The sequence below is a fragment of the Gallus gallus genome, chromosome 3 (assembly GCF_016699485.2).
Source record: "Gallus gallus isolate bGalGal1 chromosome 3, bGalGal1.mat.broiler.GRCg7b, whole genome shotgun sequence".
Taxonomy (NCBI): Eukaryota; Metazoa; Chordata; class Aves; order Galliformes; family Phasianidae; genus Gallus; species Gallus gallus.
In genome coordinates, this window is record NC_052534.1 from 88,331,011 (window position 1) to 88,350,130 (window position 19,120).

General features: G+C 34.1%; 1 protein-coding gene across 4 annotated transcripts in view; it reads right to left on the bottom strand.

Annotated features, from left to right (window-relative positions):
* The window catches only part of MCPH1 (microcephalin 1), a 121,600-nt gene that overhangs the window by 89,422 nt on the left and 13,058 nt on the right, over nt 1–19,120 (bottom strand). For all 4 annotated transcript variants that reach the window (XM_025148462.3, XM_040696675.2, NM_001105319.2 and 1 more), the window contains 3 exons: nt 17,923–18,126; nt 11,025–11,128; nt 2,491–2,528 (listed from right to left, as the gene is read on the bottom strand). In XM_025148462.3, coding sequence (XP_025004230.3) covers nt 2,491–2,528; nt 11,025–11,128; nt 17,923–18,126 — 346 coding nt within the window. The remainder of the gene's footprint in view (nt 1–2,490; nt 2,529–11,024; nt 11,129–17,922; nt 18,127–19,120) is intronic.

Consider the following 19,120-nt stretch of genomic DNA (forward strand, 5'->3'; position numbering starts at 1 on the left):
GTTGTACTTTAAAAAAAAAAAAAAAAGCATTCCTAAGAAATGTAAACAGTTGGATGCAGCACTCTTCAAAGGATGTCATTTGGAAGTACCAGATTTTCATTATTTAAATAGAATTGTATGTTAAATTTAGAGAGAAGACTTAAAGTTCTGGCTTGATATCTTTATGTCTGAGTCAGTGTTTCAAATTAAAAAATCACTTTAAATAAACCTACCGCCACATTGACTGCTGTATAAAATAGAGAATGACCACCTATAACAGGAATACTAAGTTGAGTTGTCTACTATGTAGGTCACACTGAGGCACATAAATACCTCATCATGAAAACAGAGAGCTCTTGGTATCCTTAGAAAAAAGCTGTTGCATAAGAACAATTTAAAGATTGTCGTTGTAAATAACATAGGAAAGCCCAATGCAAGTGGCCTCTCTGTTCCCCCCAGCTGACTTATTGAAAATGTCTGTAACTTACTACATAAAATAAAACAATTTAGCTCAACCTTGAACAAAATTACAGGTATCATACCAGTGATCCTCTCAGGTAAAACACTGAGGTTAATAACAGATATAATGACAGCAGTCAGAACATCTTCTGAAGCCTCTGGGGTTACTTCATTCTCACTATATTTTACTGAGTTACAAAAGTAACTCAGTTGTAGATCCCCAAATATACTAGCTACTTAGAGGAACTCTAATAAAACCTGTGAGTTTTAACTTGACAGAGCCTACAAGTGAAGTTTTTGCAACACTGCTACTCACAGAGGCTAACTCTGCCTAAACTATATGCTCAGCAGAGGCAACTCCATATACTACCTGAAGCTATTCATATTTCTTTCTTGTCCATATGAAATTTCTTAGGTGAGAGAGTCCTCTTCTACATTATTCAAATCGAAGGTATCTTATCAATTGCACTGAAAACTCAGCAGCTTATACTTCAGTCAGCTGAAAAAATCTACCAGCTGCAAATTTTCAGCAAAATTTCACTAAATTTGTGACTCAGAAAAATAAGTAGCTACTGGCTGTGTATCACTGAGCAGCACTGAAAATATTCTCAGAACTTGATACCATGAAACCACTGAACTCATGCATCTTAAAATTTTAATGAACTACTTCTGTAACTGTAGCTACTGGGTAGTAGAACTGGATTTGAGCCACTGGCCTGTCCTATTGAGGACTATTTTCTGCTTTTTAGTTCTTTCAGAAGCAGTTCCTTTACCTTCACCTTCACTATAGCATGATTAATCCCTATAACTGCAGACAGTCAGAAACAAAATCTTGATGAAAAAGTTCTGAGGAGAAGCAATTTTTTAATCAACAGACATTTTTATTTGCATGAAATAGTAAATTGTTTATAGGAAAAGTCAACATATATCAACATAAAAGAAGTAACCTATTAAGGACCTCTTTCAACAAAAGAACATTTTTTCCCCAGTTATCAAGATCCGTTGTCTCCCTTAAGGCACATCACAGCCTGTTTTCCGCTATCCTTATCTGCAATGTAGCTATTATCTTTCCCTCCATCACAATGATCCTGTATGACGTGATTAGCAAAGTGCACTTGTAGTCTTGGTGTTAATAGAAACCATTCATTTAAATACAAGAAAAATACTATTACTGTTTTACATTTCTGACCTTTATAGTAGTATACTGATTAATTGCTACTGGCACCCATTTACAAAGAATTTCTAAGAGGACAGCCACTAAGTATGGTTTCAGATTGCTTACTATGTAACTGTCATGACTCAATTACTTTAGTGCTGAAAGAGATTTGTGGGTAGTAGAAATAAGACCTCGAGTTCTAAAAAATAATTCAAAAAAACTGTAAGAAAATACAGTATAAAATATGGAATTGTGTTTTTCTTGGAAGTCTTTATGATGTAAAAATTTTAAGAGAATGATAAGAGCCTGCCAGAAAAATATTAACTCTTCCACAAACACGCAGTTGCAGCTGCTTCTAATGTTTTGAAACAAAGTGGCTGAAAAGCCTAGAACTGGTATTTCTTCAGCAACAAAAAGGAAGATATGAATGAAAATATTTTAAACTGGCATTGCAGATCATTAAGGCTTTTCATTTTGATTTGTTTCTAATAGAAACAATTATAACATATGGGGAAAAAGCTAGGTTCAGAACTCCATCCCTAGACTATTTACTACAGAAAACTCTAATTCTTACGGTTCCTTGAGAAAAAAAATAAAATTTGATTGAATTTGGTTTTATTGCTCTGAAGCCCTGCTGAGTTTACCTACAGGCCAACAGAACTACTACTTAAGTCTGCACCATAGCAGTACACGTACACATACACATTCCTACAAAGTGTAGTTAGTAATGATATACACAGGTATGTGCATACTTCTAGTCAGCGTGATAGAATGAAATATTCCAACATATGGCCCAAAGACAAATTCCATTTTGTATAGAGATGAAAAGATTATCAAAATTTAAGTTAAGCTTAATTATGAGAAAGTAAAAATACTTAACACTTTTTAATACTTACTCAGAAGACATACTGGTCATGACTAGTGTCCTTGTTGGCTAAAAAAAATGAAGCAAACAAGAAAACATTAAAACTCAAAAGATTTCTTCTTTGAAAAAGCTTAAATGATTAACTATATCATTAACAGGACTGAACTACTTGATAATTACAGTATCATCCTGGAAAGAGGCAGTACTAGTTGACATATATACTAGAAATACTAAACTTTAAGGATTTGGAGGGAAAGAAACCCCTTCATCATGTCTGGTATCAAAGTATTCAGTAGGAGAAAGCAAAAATGGAATTCTTCATCAGTTAAAACAAAGTGACAGATTTCAAGACTAGCATGGGAAAAAAAAAAGGTATTTTTTGTTTTTTGTTTTCTGCTTCTTTCTTTTCTTGATCAGATTGAGATGAGAAAGCAGCTTAACTACCATAAAGAAAGCCTGTAATTTAAAATGATTTAAGTTTCTTCCAAAAAGATTTTGTCTTCTCAGACAAAATCTGGCTGAGATACTGAAGAAATAAGAGTTTATTTTAAAGTATATGCGTTATTTCAATCTCAAATCATGCCTAATGAATAAAAGCTGACTGAGTAATAATTAACAAGGTACACTCAAAGATTATAGAAATGCATACAACAGCAAAACTGAGACACCTTAAAAAGCATCCTCTCAGCAGAATCTTCTATCTTATATGCAAAGTAAGAGTATCTTACCCAGATTTTAAATTATTATTTCATGAGTTAGTACTATAGAAATCAGAAGAGGTATCCTTCTGTCATCAGTAATAAACATAAGGCCTCCACCATGCACAAAGGTAAGACAGAATATTAATTTACCAATATCAGAGAAACAGATAACTGAACACAACATGACCAGCAAAGCATAAAATGATCAACATGACATAATCCTATAAGTCTAAGAATTACCTGAAACTACATAAATATAAGAATGTATATGTTAGCATTTTAGTTTTGTAGAAAAAGTAGATGAATTGGCTTTTACAATAATTTCAAAACAACTCTTCCTAATCTTAAGAATCAAGATATGAATTTCAAGTTACTTCTCTAGGTATATACCACTCCATTAAAAATATTTATTTCAATTTCTAACCTCACCCCAATATACTAAAATCTGGTTTCCTGTAATGTATTGAGACCACATTTGATAGCTCAGTTCAAAAATGACTTGAGAAAGATACAGTATTGAATCATAGAACAGAAGGAGGAACATACTATGATGCAACACCATCTGTCCTCTTATCAGTACAGAGCTATTGTCCACTTAAACGTTCAAGCAATTTGTCTTATTCACGAATGCAGTTCTTTGGAATTACATTTGAAGACTAATATCCTTTAATTTGCACCATGACTGTGTAGATGTTCATTATAAGAACAATCTTTGTGCAAATAAAACACAATTTAGATACAATTGATATGCTAGATATTAAAAACTACTGACATAGATGTGCTATTTTTCACTTCTGCACTATTGCTTTTTTCCAAAGAACATTATTCAGAAACATTATATGGTCAAGATGAGTTAAAAAGACGGCAATTCAACATATAGATTCTAATATCATTCTGTGGGTAAAGTGGAGAAATACAAAGAACATAAATCCCATAAATTATCTAATTATTGAGAAGCAAAATAATGTAGCATATTCAATATTTTTTCAAACTCAAGATAAAAAACTGTTCAGACAATATTATGTAAGTGTAAAGAAATAAGTGTAAAGGATCAACAGTAAGCTATACAATACTTTCGAACTGAAATGTTCATTTGACTTAGTGAATATGAAAAAGCAAAAAATAACCAATTATAGAACAGAATAAAACTTCAAATGATAAAAGGATGAAAATTTTAAATTGAAATATTTCTTCAGGATAAGTTTTACTCAGTATTTTTGGAATGCTGATTATTAGCATGCTGCTAGCCTGGAAAGCTTGAAATCACAGAATCACAGAATGGCTTAGGTTGGAAGGGACCTCAATCAAGGATCATGAATCTCCAACCCCCTCGCCACAGGCAGGGCCACCAACCTCCACATTTTATACTAGACCAGGCTGCCCAGAGCCCCATCCAGCCTGGCCTTGAACACTTCCAGGGATGGGGCATCACAAGTGGAGCTACATGTCCAAACACATTTTGTTAGATCTACATAACTTCAAGGGATCCTAGAATCCATAATTCTACGGGATCTTGGAAAGACACAGAGCATCATTTTGAAGCAATGTATTCTCTGTCCAATCTTTCTGGGTTGAAAACCTCAAGTATATTGAATATGTATGCTTCAGCACAGGCATGCTTCAGCATGACCATAATGCTCTCCTTTTACTTGAAGTCTGGAATTAAATCCACAAAAAATAATTGCACTAGGTTCTTGGGGTTCTTGTGTAGTACCAGCTCTAAAGTGAGATCCTGATGTGTCTGTTCAGAATGCACAGAAAAATTTCTCACAATGTTTAATAAATAAACATAATGAAAACACTGCTAATCAGACTACTAATTTTGCTAAACTTACTACATAAACCAAGGCCAGAGCAACTTGAGATCCTACAGCTGTTTCTTCAGCTTCAGAGAACAAATGTTCATTACAGGTTCCTTAATACCTATCTTCAGGGAAGTGAAAATACTGTACCCACTCAACTTGGGAAACCTGCAGCCTGTCCTGACATAACCCTGAAAACTCTGCTTTTGAACTGCAGCTTTTGTGCTACAACACACAACAGTCAAGATGGCATAGGTGAATGTTATGGCTGATGTTTTGTCAGTGTCACAGTGCCATTCAGAGACTCAGGAGTGCAGAAACATGCATACAGTAGGTAGAAATTGAAATAAGTTTCATTTCTTCCAAACTACTTTTTCATCTTCATTCAAAACTGCATATTCCTGCAAGTAAGGCATCATTTTCTAAGTAGACAGCATTTTGTTTTATTGCCTCAATTAGCCAAGCAGTTCTCTTTAATACACTTACATACAGTTACTGAACAGAAAACTTAGCAAAATTGTTTTAATTTTCAGTAGTACATTTTTCAAGTTAATTGCTTTCTTCCCTCCCTTGCTATGCAATTTTTCTTCAATGCTATTAGTGTCTGTTTTATTTTACATTTTTCTTTTATTGCAAAATATTTTTTGAGCTAGCATTTTCTTTTCTGACTAGCAAACAGACATCTGGTGAACATCACTATATATTCTAATGCACGTTTGAAGCAGGATTATTATTAATACAACTCTGAAAAAATGGTATTAAATGAATAAGACCTTTTAAAATTGATCTTTTTTTTCTCTGAATCAAGAGGAGTTGCACATCTGTTTTCTAAATCAGAGCACATTTATTTCTGGATTGTGTTTTAGATCTGTAATGAAGGCTGTATTAGACTCCTATAGAACATTTACATGCCTAAGCTTTCCTTCATATGTTTCTTAAGACTACAGTTGCATTAAATATTTCTTTTTAGAATCTGTCAGCAAGATTTCTCCACATCCTATGAAATACATAACATGAATTTCAATATCTCAAAGAAAGCAGTATTTGTTAATTTTTTCAGTTCTTGAAACACAGCATGATACTTCCTGTATGTGAACTGCCCTACATCACAGAAGAGGCATCCAACCTCAAAATGTATTTCTTTCTTTTCCTAACTTTGAGCAGGTGCTTCTTGGAGCTGAAGGAAAATAAGAGAAAAGACCTGTTTTGTACAACCGGCTTTTCAAGAAGTATCAAGAATTGCTTGGGTCAAGAACATAGACCTCTGGTTTCTTCCAAGGATGGACATCAAGGAATATATATCACTTCTGAACTGTGTATTCCTTAGTCTGAATGCTCTCTTACACCTTTAATTTGACAAGTTCTGAAAGAAATGGGCTTTGGAATACTCTTAAGATCAAAAGTATACCATGATTGGCGAAAGAAAAAGACTTTCAACCTGAGAACGCAACAAGATGCTTACCCTGTGTAGTTTGGCCAGTATGCTAGGGATAAAGAACTTTTTTTTGAATGTGATGGAAAGGGAAGTGCATTCATATGCAAATATAATGCAAGAGAGAGTACAAGAGCATTATGACAACCATTTTGTACTCTTCTAGCCCTTTTACTCTTTGGCTATCGTAGCTTGATCAGATGGTTCTGAAATAGATTCAGAACTCCTGTACATGCTTTTGATCTTAACAGCTGTATTCTAGGTGTCACATTCTTCACTCTGACTAGTACAGGAGCCAAAAAAGAGCCAGATGCAGCATGTGAATAATCAAGAATTAGGTTAATTTCACTGCTGGTTTTTTTTTTTTTTTTTTTTTTGGAAAGTTTTAAGGAGAGGATAGAAAACTTTAAAGCTGTTTTTAGAAATAATCTATAAATTATGCTAATTTATTCTATTAATATAATTGTGTCTCACAGCTGTGAATAACTGGTAATTGTAGTGAATGATTTCTATTCAGCAGTTTTAAACAGTGAATATTCAAAGCTATAATTTACTTTCTGGCTGGCCTTACTCCACTTATGAGTTCTTGATAATGACATTTTTCCAGTTTTCTCTGGCTGCAAATTGAGTTACAGTTGTAATTTCCTGACTGAAAACACGACCACTGCTTTGCTGCTAATGAGATGTGAAAAATGTACCAGCATTAACCAAATCAGAACTACTATGAAGTAGGTTAAAAAAAAAACAACACAACACACACAATGTAAGCTATTACAAGAGAAAAATAAAACAAAATAACACGTCTGGGAATCAGGTTTCCCTCAATGGCAAAGAACCCTAGAACTTCTGTTGGCAAGATTAAGGATGATCAACAGCTTCAGACTTTTCAGCCTAATGCTGACACACTTTACAACTAACTGACATTTTCTGTTTTCTATGTGCATCCATGACAGCTAACACGTTTTAAACAAGACAAAAAGAATCCATATATCATATTCATTTCTTCAACAACGGACAGATTTCACAGAGACAGAAAAAGTTGAATTTGTTTCTTGCACCTAAGCCTCCCTTCGACCATCAAATTCAAGAATGCCATAGACTTCAAAGTAAAAGTATGGAGATGGCATAGATGTACATCACAGAGGTTGGGATACTAGGATTTTCTTCTCAGAAAGAAGAAAACCTTACATTATATCTATTTTTCTGTATGGAAAACTCTAGAACAATTTCCTAGTTGCCAAATTGGAAAGTTAACTATGACCTATATCATTGTTTTGGTACGCTTCCAGTTTTCTAAACAGTAAACCTATGAGTGTGAACAGTAGCCGTAAGTGTGCCCGTGGAAGCAGGAAACACTCTAAACTTGAGTTGAGAGGAAGTTGTATCTCTTGACATAGAAAGGTACTGACTTAAAAAGATTATATTTTCAAATTAAGAAGTAGATCATCACACTTCAGCAGGTAGTCCAAAAAAGCTAGCATGAAACCCATCATACGGAGAATCATCAGCCAGGTTCACCTACAGATTTTCATAGAAGGAACACCAGCACCCTCACAAGGTTTTAACCAAGAAGTTGCCATCAGGATACAGCACAAAGCACTCACTATAGGGTTCAGCAGCCAGTGCCACGAATTTAGCTTTTGCTCTGGAAGCCCTCATCTAAAAGTGGGAGATCAGTGGGGGGGTCAATGTTACTCAGTGGACAAAGTCTAGAATCAGAACTGCCTTGCAAAGGTTCAGTAAAAATACTGATGAGATTAAAGATATAAACAAGACGTACAAAACTTCCTCAAAATATGGGATTTAAAGGCACTCTTTACTGAGCTATCTCCTGGAAAGAAAAGTTTGAGCACTTATCAGTAAGTACTAAGTCACCATGGCAGTATTTTGAAACTCTGGTTTTCAAATTTTCACTGTGAATACTTTTTCAGCAATTCTAGTCATCTCATACTAACCTTGCTGATACCCATTTTAGTTTTACTTATAGATCACTCTTTGCAGATATTTGCAGATATATTCTATTAAGTCCATACTGTCTTCTCTGGCAAAATATGATTTTAATTATCCATCAAAATACTTAATAATTTTCCCTTGATTATGTATTTCATTTAATGAAATCTTTAAAAATCACACTGCAGTGTGTAAAGGTTTGGTTCTACCCCTGCAACCCAGTATCATTGACTGACATTTCTAGACCAGGGAAGCTACCTGCTGACATTCATAGGCATTAGATCAGAGTACCTATCTTGATCAACTGAGCGTGAGAAGAATTTGGAGCTGTGCTCAATGACTGGTCCCAAAATGAGGAAGTTTTACAGGAACTACATATAGATCATTTTTTAAAATGTATTTTTGAATCTATCTTTAGAGACTTCAATGTAAACAACACATACAACACATGAAAACTCGTTACTGTTTGTTGTGGGGTTTTTTTGTTTGTTTGTTTATTTTTAAGAAAAAACTTGTTCCCTTAAAGATTCCTGAAAGTATTTATTATCCTCCCCCAACATGTCTGGGGTTGCCATTAAAAGAGCTCTGCCTTTAGAGCTTTTCTTAAGTTTTCAACCTGATAATTTGAATAGTTACGTTTAGAAGTCTTCCACGTTAAAGAGCAAAACAAGTAAGTCTATATTAATGGTACAGATAGAAAATGAAATTTGAATGCAATCTAACAGTGTGACAAAGAAGCAGCTAAACAAAGACATTCTTGATTTTGACTTCTGTCAAAAGACAAAGCAGAAGAATTTCAACTTGTGTGAGATTTTGAAGCAAACAGATGCATAGATTTTGATTTATAGTAAAGAAACTACAAAAGGCAAATTAAATTAACCATGAAACTAAATAATGGAAGATTTATGCCTAGTCATATTTCCTACAGTTGCTAAACTTACACAGGAAACTTCAAATGCCTACTGACATTCATTCACTGTAGTGAATGAGTTCATATAATACTGCTAACAGTAAAAGTTTCAGGTTGAACATTGCCGAGAAATTAAATGCAGCAAATACGCAGAGCGTTCTTCGAGACATTAGGTTGCAAACTGTTTCTATGAAAAAACAATTTATACATTGCTTCCCAAATTAAGAGACTTACAGCTAACTAGTGAATGTAAAAAAACACATTTTACAATGGCTCCCAGGACATTAGAATTATAATCTCTAGAACAATCTAGCACAATCTAGAACAATCCAGCACAAAATGGCATATACTCTGCAATTAATATAAATTTTATTGAAAGAAAAGGTCCAGACAATTGCACCTCTGTAAACAGTATTCAAGTAAAACAGGTAGGAAATAGGGTAACAACAAAAAAAAATAACTTTACTGCCTTTTGTTCTTCTTTATTGTGTGATAGTTATGTTGGGATCTTTCATTAAGAAAACAAAATCAAAACTAGCACTACGATGCTATGCTCTTGTAGTGCAACTATGCAGAAGAGAGAATGAGTGTCAATAAATGTGACAAATCTTCAAGCATCATTCCCACAGACAGCCTTATGGCCATTGACTGTTTATGGATATATATTTAGCAGCTTGCATAAGATTTCTGTTACAGGAAATGAAACTTTTCTGGAGAGGTGTTTCAGCTTAATGAGGAAGCGTTCTTAAAATGTTTATCGTAGGACACAGATCTAGAGTGAAGTTGATTTATATGTTCTGTATAATTCTTATTAGTTTTACAACTAGTATGACTATATGTATTTAGAAGAAGAAGGTGAATACTTTCACAGAATCATAGAATCAATCATTTGAGTTGGAAGGGACCATTAAAGGTCATCTAGTCGAACTCCCCTGCAATGAGCATGGGCATCCACAGCTCAATTTAAAAAGTAACAAGCAATAAGACACAGGCAGGATGTCAAACTGAAATTTTGAACAAGAGCAGATGACTGGGCCATGGAAAATATTACTCTATCTTCAAAATGCTTAAAAGGCTGAATAGTCTGGTAACTGCATCTGCTCAGAACTTCAGAGTAAGAGGATTAAAAAAAAAAAATTGATCAAATTCTTTAAAACTCCACCTACAGCAAACAATGAAATATCTGCCTAATTTGTTTCATGTCGTTACATCCTTCAATGCCTTAGGACTTCCCATTTTTTAAACAATTCAGCATTCATTTTAATTGTATGCCTTGCTACTATAGTACTGATGAAAAGAGCTACTATTTATTTTCTTGCTGATCAGTTTTACATTTAACTGTAACAAAACTTTCACAAGACAAAGTGACCTTAAGATCCAGTGCTGACCCTGTCATCTCACTTCATTTGCTCCTATCCAAACTGAGCTCAAATCATAAATTTAGCTAAATATATGATTAAATAAAAGAATATAAGAAGAAATACGGAATATTTATTCTTCAGAAATAGCCATGGTGAATGATCTACTATACGTATACAAGAAAAAAATGCAGTGACACGAGTGCCACCGCAAGTTTTCAGAAAGCTGAGTACAGTGGTTATATGTATTGTTTTTGAACACCTTTCACATAATATTTCAAAGAAAGCAAGGTTTAGAACTGTTTTGTTTTGTTTTTTAAACAGGAATAAAGCATGCATATTCTGTTTGTAGGTACAAAGGCACTCAGTGATTCTTCAAAAAGAACTTAACAATATTTCCAGTTAAACTGACCTTCTGGAGTCTTCTAGCTTTTCTTACATTCCCGTTGCGCTTATTTTTTTGCTCCTTAAAAACTTTGCAAGAGCCATCATACTCTGACACGTGATTTTCATCACCTAGAAACCAAGAATATTACAAATTTAGAAACTTGAAATGAGACTGCCACACTTTATAGAGATCAGTACAATTTTAAAAAGTCTAACTTAAAAATTTGCATCAGTTATTTTTCCATTGTTTCAGTCATGGAAAGAAAAAAGACACACGAGCACTTGACTTTATCCTTCAGTTTCTCATCTTCTAAATAAACTAATTTTAAAACTAATTGTGATTTCTAGTATTTTGAGCACCCCATATTAATAGAGAATGAGCAGCACAGCTTTCTGTTTCAAACTTTGCAATTTCTATGTATACACAAAGAAGTATTTCAGAGTTTGAAGCACTGGTGCTATATTTATATATTTCTTATTGAAACATGAGTGCTTTCAAAACACACTGTTTTTATCTGAAATGACCTGAGGGTCCAAAACATGTTTTCAAACAACAGTTTGTAAACGAATCAAGCAAGCTGTTACCAGGCAAGGATTGATAGCACATGCAAGTGTATAGGTCCTATTATATAGAAAAAGGCACCATCCATGAGAATGTACTCTAATATAAGACAAAAAAGCAGTATTTCTCATCACTTATTTTTTGAATTGGTATATATTTGTCAACTTTGTTTCTAAATGCTAAACTTCTGCATTCATTTGAGGAATTAACTTGCTTGCAAAAGACAAAAAAGCTTTGATTTGTCTTTTGATGAAGTTTTAATTATTGAAGATTGAGGTAGGTTGTTGTTCCTAAATTTAATTCAATTGTGTCCATGTTAGTACATTCATTAATTTTTCATTTAAAAGAAACACATGACATCATTTAAAGAAAGTTTAATAAATAGTGATTGAAGTGGCCTAAATTCAACTAATCACAAATACTCTTGTCATTACTTCAATATTACCCATATTTAAAAGTTTAACTGCCTATTGTATTCAATGGAAATAAATAGAAGGTGTTACATTTGAAGTGACCTATGTATTTGGTATTGCATTAAGGTCCATCATATTCAATCATACAGCAAGACTGATGGCAAGAGGACAAAAGATATTGCCACACAATAAAAAGAAGTTAAGAAAAATAAATGTCATCATTTGGGAAATGTGAGTTTAGAAAGCTATTACTAAACACTTATTTTCAATCTTAAATAAAAGATATTGGGCCACAAAAAACATCAGGAGATCATTGACTCCATTGCTTCACCCCAAGCAGAAGTACACAGAGTTAAAACTTGTTAAAAACAAGGTATCAGTCTGTCAAATTCCAGCAGACTTTCCAGTCATTTCATTCACTATAAAATGACAATACACTAACATCTTGTTTTCTTTCTTTCTGAGAGGGGGACAGGGCAGTGAGAAGTGCTCAAATATTCCTTTTGACTCTCTTGACCTGGATGCTCAAGAACCTTAAATCTTGTCCCTCTTAGATTTAAATCTAAAGACTTGGATTAAAGATCCAGTGATGCTTGGTCCTCTTTCCAGTTTGGCTTCATTCTCTTTTATTCTCTGCATTTACAAGACAGCAGGAAAAGTTCTAATCTGTTCTAATTATCAACTCAAGGACCCTGCACAATACATAAGTAAGGGTTATTATTTAGGAAAAGAAGTTCCTACTTCCCCTCTCCTAACTACCAGGACTTCTCAAGTGCTTTGTAGCTTTTCCATCCTGTAGGGCTAAAGCTTCACTGTCCACTGCCCATGTTTCTGCTCACTATTACAGTTGCTCAGTCAAAAGTAAGGTTTTCAGCTTTAGTAGCTTTTCCTAGGGCATTTATGATGCGGTTGAGAGAACTGTTTGAAGCAATTGTACTATTATCCACAGATTTAATCCAAACACTCAGCAAACTCATGGCACTGTGTGATTAGGTCTTCTAAATCCTAGAACGTTTCTCGGTGGCTGGTATCAACACCCTCATAACTGAGAGGTCTCTTGATTATTACAACAAAATAGAGTGGCTTTAATTTACAATTTAAGTTTCTCATTATTCACAATCATTTATCACCAGTGAGAAGTTTTGAACCAGAATATTATCTTCAAAAATCCATTTGGTATTTTGAGTAAAAAGCAAGTAATGGTTAGAAACTATGGGGTAGTTTTTGTTCAGTCAAATCACATACATTTATTATAAGCTTTATCTATAGTGTTCTCCTTTATGAATATCTTAAGTGTCACTGCAATTAAGTTACATCACATCTGCTATTCTGTACTTCTATGGCAAGTGTCATCAGACTTATAAATTCAACATCAAAATAATCCTTAACTCATCACTCTATTTTGAAATTTTGAATGTACTTCAAGGTAAATCGATGTATAATATGGGTGTCCAACTTCATGGTCTGCCTGGGCCACATTTTTAAAAAATATTTTTTATTAAAACATTAAAAAAGGGCAATATAAAACTAGTGGGATATTTGACCTTATTTTAGCAAAACATGTTAACTTACTAACTTATGAAATTATTATACACAATAAGACAAGCTCAAGCTTATTAACTACATAAGAAAACTTACATGTCTGCTTAATGAGAAAAAATTGGCGTCTTCATAGGCACACACACACAGGCAGGTTGAAATACTATCTGCAATCATGGTGTTTTACCTGCCACGGCACACATGTAATATGTAATGAATGCTGGTTTTGACTCAACTGAGCGCAGTGGTGGGTGTGACAGGCAGAGTTAGCAGTGCATGGTGCCCTCTCCTCATAGCATTCTGTTGCTGCCTACACAGCCTGTACTCAAGCTACACACAGTAGATTCATGAAAAATACTGCTAAAATCACATGATAATGGTAACAGTTTACAGTCTTGTGGGGCCACATTTCTAGCTGTCATGTGGCCTGCAGGCTATGGGTCGGATACGAATGACTAGGAAATTCCAAGACTCTGCTAATGACACAGATTGCCAACCTTCGTGACAGCATTATTGTATACCCATAAACTTACACTCATGATAGAGAGAAGCCAACATTTGCTCATCTTGTAATTGCTAAAAATCTAGGCGCTGACATGCAAAACCCAGCAGTTAAATTTCGACTTTAAAATCAAAGAGTAAAAGCCGTCTGTAAAGAGAATGCTTATCAAATATTACATCTTGTCATTAAAGACAGTGTGTAGGAGTGCCACTAACTTAAAAACTGGTCAAGAAAAATGCTTGATATTTAAATATATACAGATATGAAGTCAATCTTACAGTGAGCATTTTATCACTCCTAATCATTACATATGTAATGAGTGAAAATAATTCCTCAGCTTTTAAAACGAATATGCTATTTACCAGTTTTAAAACCATGTAAAACATACAAAAAACAAAGCAATCTACTATTTATTTACTAATTAACATGGACATGAAATGACTCAAGGAAAATAAATATCGGAAAACAAACATCAGAACATATTAAACCTGTATTTAATAAATATTCTGGATTACATTTTACAGTGTCACAGTAAGAAATTTAAAACACAATTTTAATTTTCTTCCACAAAACTTCCATTAATAGTGAAAATACAACTCAGTTTTTATAATTGATCTCTTCTATTTTCAGGTCAGCTTGTAACCAGAAAGGATTGAAAAGAAAAGTATCTGCTAACTTTTGTTTGCTGAATACCCCTCCTTAATCCTCTCCTACAAAATCTGTGAGCTTAAACAAGTTGTCCAGTGAGGAAATAAAAGTGTAATATGCTAGAATGTTGATCTCAATTTCATCACTAGAATTCATCATTTAGAATTAACTCTCAAATTAACTGACATAGCTAAGTTTTAAAGTGGTATACGTTTTCTCCTTCCTCCTTTTTTAAAAAATTGTTTAATGAGAAAACACTGCTCTTCGACATTAGGAAATGCAGCAACTAAGGATCACCTTTCAGTACACTGTCATGAGACATAAAGCACATTCAGTGGGTTCATACACTTGTGGGTGTACACTTATACAGTGTAAACCTGCATCTATTTATTGTTTGTTTGTTAAACATCGTATAGTGATGCACACTGATGTAAAGAACCCAAAAGAGCAGGTCAGCTCAATTCCCACTGATATATGCACAGTTACTCTTTAATATTTCCAGTGAATGATTTCATAAGCGTGAAACCAAAACTGTTCTGCCCTTTAAATAATAAATTGTATATAATGTATTGATGCTTTGTGAAAGTTTTTTGTGGTTTTACAGTAGATACTTCCAACAGCAAAGCATAGGCCCTTATTGAACTTATAACATTCTTACAAAATGGATGCATAGGTTATAATTGATGCACAAGCTGTTTTTCACAAGAAAGATGCTGAGCAGCGGAATATTGCGGAGACTAGGACATCCTGGCCAGGATAAGAAATAAATCCAGAAGGCTTGAGCAATACCCACTATGATCAAATGTGCATAACGTGAGCTTTTGTGAAGGAATACACAAGGGGAAGACTGCTAAATAAATGTAAAATTAAACGTATGATTACATTTATGCTTGCTAGCACAGCATAATAGATATCATAAATCAGGAATTGGGGCCATGTAACCTTTAGATATCTTCTGATATGAATTTCTTCTTAAACATGGCCTTCATAAGTAGTAAGAGAAGGAAAAATAGAGAGCAGGGTAAGGAAGTCTGGCACAGAATAAAACAGGTATAACAGCTTCAAGAAATATTGCCGTCCTGTATCCATAGAAATGTACAAAATGATCCTAAAAACAATAGGTTGGTACTAGACCTCATATGGAAAACTGGATGTGTTGCACAAGCTGGAAGCCTAGAGTACCTAGCCAATAGGGGAACATGAAAGTGACTACCCATGATGGGAGAAAAAAATATATATATATAATGACAAGTGTTTCACTGATCAAGCACGTTTTCTCCTTTGCCACAAGGGAGTACATGCCTGCTATTGCAATAATGAATAAAAACTTCGCTGCTTCACTGAGATCTTTGCCTGATGGAAAATTATCGGAACTGAGTGTTTCTCACAGTATCATTCTAGAATTTTCCTGAGTTCTCAAGAATTAATATTCTAGTATATATTTGCATTGAAAGAATCTATGCTAAACTGAATTAAGAATGCTCAAGTATAAAGAATATTCTTAAAAATGTCATTAAAAACAAAGATTAGCTCTACATAAACAAAGCCATATCTGAAAGATGTTTACCTTGCACATCATTCAGCTGCCTTGTTTGAAGTAAGGAGATGGATTCAATCTTCAAGGGACCATTCCAACTCAGAATATTCTATGATTCTATGTGCCCTCAAATGTCTAATTCAATCTTCATTATAGCAAAAGTTAGAAATTGCTGGGTTTTTTTTTTTCCCATTAGAGATTTTGTGCCTTTAACAGCAATTTTAAATTGTGAAATTAGAATAATTTTAACAGGGAATGCTATGCTTAATGGTTACTTGTAGACAGTTTACAAGAGTATCGTAACATTAAAAGTATGAAGAACTTGTTACCTTAAACAAGTCTTGAACAGAATGACGGAATTATGTGAGTTGGAAGGGACCTTTAAAGGTCATGTAGTCCAACTCCCCTGCACTGAACAGGGACACCTACAGCTAGATCAGAATGCTCAGAGCCTAGTCCAGTCTGACCTTGAATGACCCCAGGGCAGACCCTGCCAAAGAGTCTGTCACCTTAGTTCTTATAAACCCCTTTAGATATTGAAAGGCAGAGATCAAGTTTCCCAAAAGCCTTCCCGTCTCTGGGCTGGACAGACCCAGCTCTTTCAGCCTGAATAGCAGCATAAAGCTTACAGAATGCCAAGCATTATAGGAAGAAAGCAACTCAAGTTTTGTTGCATTTTGTAGGCCAATTTCCTTACGTCCTGATGACTTTATGTTTGCAATATATGAGAATACAAATGTGTGTTCTTCCAGCTCCTACACACTCATTTATTTTTAAGTAAAAGTCTGGACTGCAGCATTTTTTTCTTTTGGTGTAGTTCTCAAGCATTTTTCCATTGAGAATGACATTTTGCATTTAGTTGCACAAGTATTTCTAATGTAGTGTGGTATTCTTTTCTTCTGTCTCTATGTATAGACCTACCAGGAGTGTGAGTACAGTAATTCATGCTGGTTCTGTAGGATGGGCATGGGCATACTGAGGCAGTCTGTTCTCAAAATTTAATCTAGAACTGCAATATCAGCTTTTCCACCATCAGACATACAATTTAATGGCATGCTTTCTGTATGTTCAGCTAGTTTAAACTTTTTCTTTATTAAAGCATAATTTTCTGTAAAAGACTTTTTTCTGCCTTTCTCGTAAATAGTATGTAGCTTCCAGAAACTCCTATCAGTTGAGCCTATACCTCTAAAAGACTCTTTATAAGAAACTTCAGGATTCTGGAACTATTTCAGACCTCGTAGCTGGACTTCATTCAAATCAGATGAGAAAAAGAAGTCTTCATAAGAAACCTCATCAGTACAGAGATCCTTGTACTAACTGTACTAAATGTAGTAACTCGGTGCAAGAACTTTTTAGACTCTGATGAACTCAGTTTAAAGCTATTCAGTGTTTGTAGTTTATTCCTTTTTCTGTGTTCCATAAGACTACCACTTCTGCCAAAAGGGAACCTTCTATCAAACGAATGTGTATTTAATTCTTCACTGCTCACAAGTGAATTAGAGACACTGTCATTCAAAGCACTATTAACAGTCATTAACTCAGCAGTTTTTTGGGAAGGAGTAGTATGAACCAAGTCCTTGATTTGTAGAAAATAATTTTTGTTTGCAACTGAAGTAGTCATTGTACTTTCATCCTTACGGTTTTGCTCTGAAAACTTTTCTAGATCTTTTATTTCTAAATACAATTTATCACGCAAAGTATTTTGCAAAATCCACTTTTTACCTATGCTTCTTCTGCTAGCTTGTTTCCGGGTTAAGCTCTTCTGGTCACAGCCACATGAGAGAGAATTCTTTGAAGCACTCATAGAAACGTGAGTACAAGTCTGAGTATTGCAGGTATTTTCTACCTCTTTTTTCTGTCTCTTTGATGTAACAGTTCCAAAAAAGTCATCAAAACTTGAGTTTAAGCAGTCTTTCTTTTTTTCCCCTGTAAAATATGAAAAGTAGCAAATAAACAATTAAGAAAACAGAAACAGAACAAAATTTCTAAGTGAAATACATATGAAATTATTGAAAAGAAAAAGCAAGGATGCAGCCACTTACCTGAATGTTCAGTGGCCAAGTCATTAAACAGAAACAAAGTATATTGACAAGAAGCTACAGTAGGCTTAACTATATTTCTACATGGTAATAAGTATTCACAAATCCTATCTTAAAAAAAAAAAAAAAAATTGGGAAAAGCTCTTTTTCTAATATGTGTGAAAAGCGGTGTGATTTTATATTGATAGAGATAGCTGGAATCTATATAATCATTTTTTTGCTACCACAGCGTTACCCATCATCTTGTAGTTTTCCCAGAGTTAGGAAGAAATTAAATACACATTAGTATCATAATCTACGTATCAACATACTGTAATAAAACCAAACAGAACGTGGAAAAAGATAACATTTCTTTTAGTTATTCTAAAGAAATTATTTTGGGAGGTGATAAAAAGGAATCATTCATAACCCTTTATAACAAATTCCTCTGAAATAGGCTCACATCTTTGATTATTCAAAATAGATTTTTAAGAATCCAGTTGTTCCATACAATTTTCTATAATCTATTTATTACAACAGATGTATGCTGAGTGCAAAGTTTCAGCAATACTTCCTTTGTTAGTGCTACTGTAGGTTTTAGGGGAAACAGCAATCTTACTGCTTACTAAATATAAATACCAATTTAAACATATGGTATAGATAGGTATGTTCTGAAATCAAGCTGCAATTGATATGTCAACCAACGCACTCTCATGAGCCTTGCAAACAAACAAAAGGGTCACCATGACAGCATGTTAGAGATGGAAACTGCACTGACTATCATCAGAGACATAGAGGATTGCTCCAAAAGTAAAGCCTCTTATTTATTTCCATGGAAACTAAAACAGACACAAAGAGCACAAGGACACTATTTGATAGAACAAATTCTTAGCTACAAAACA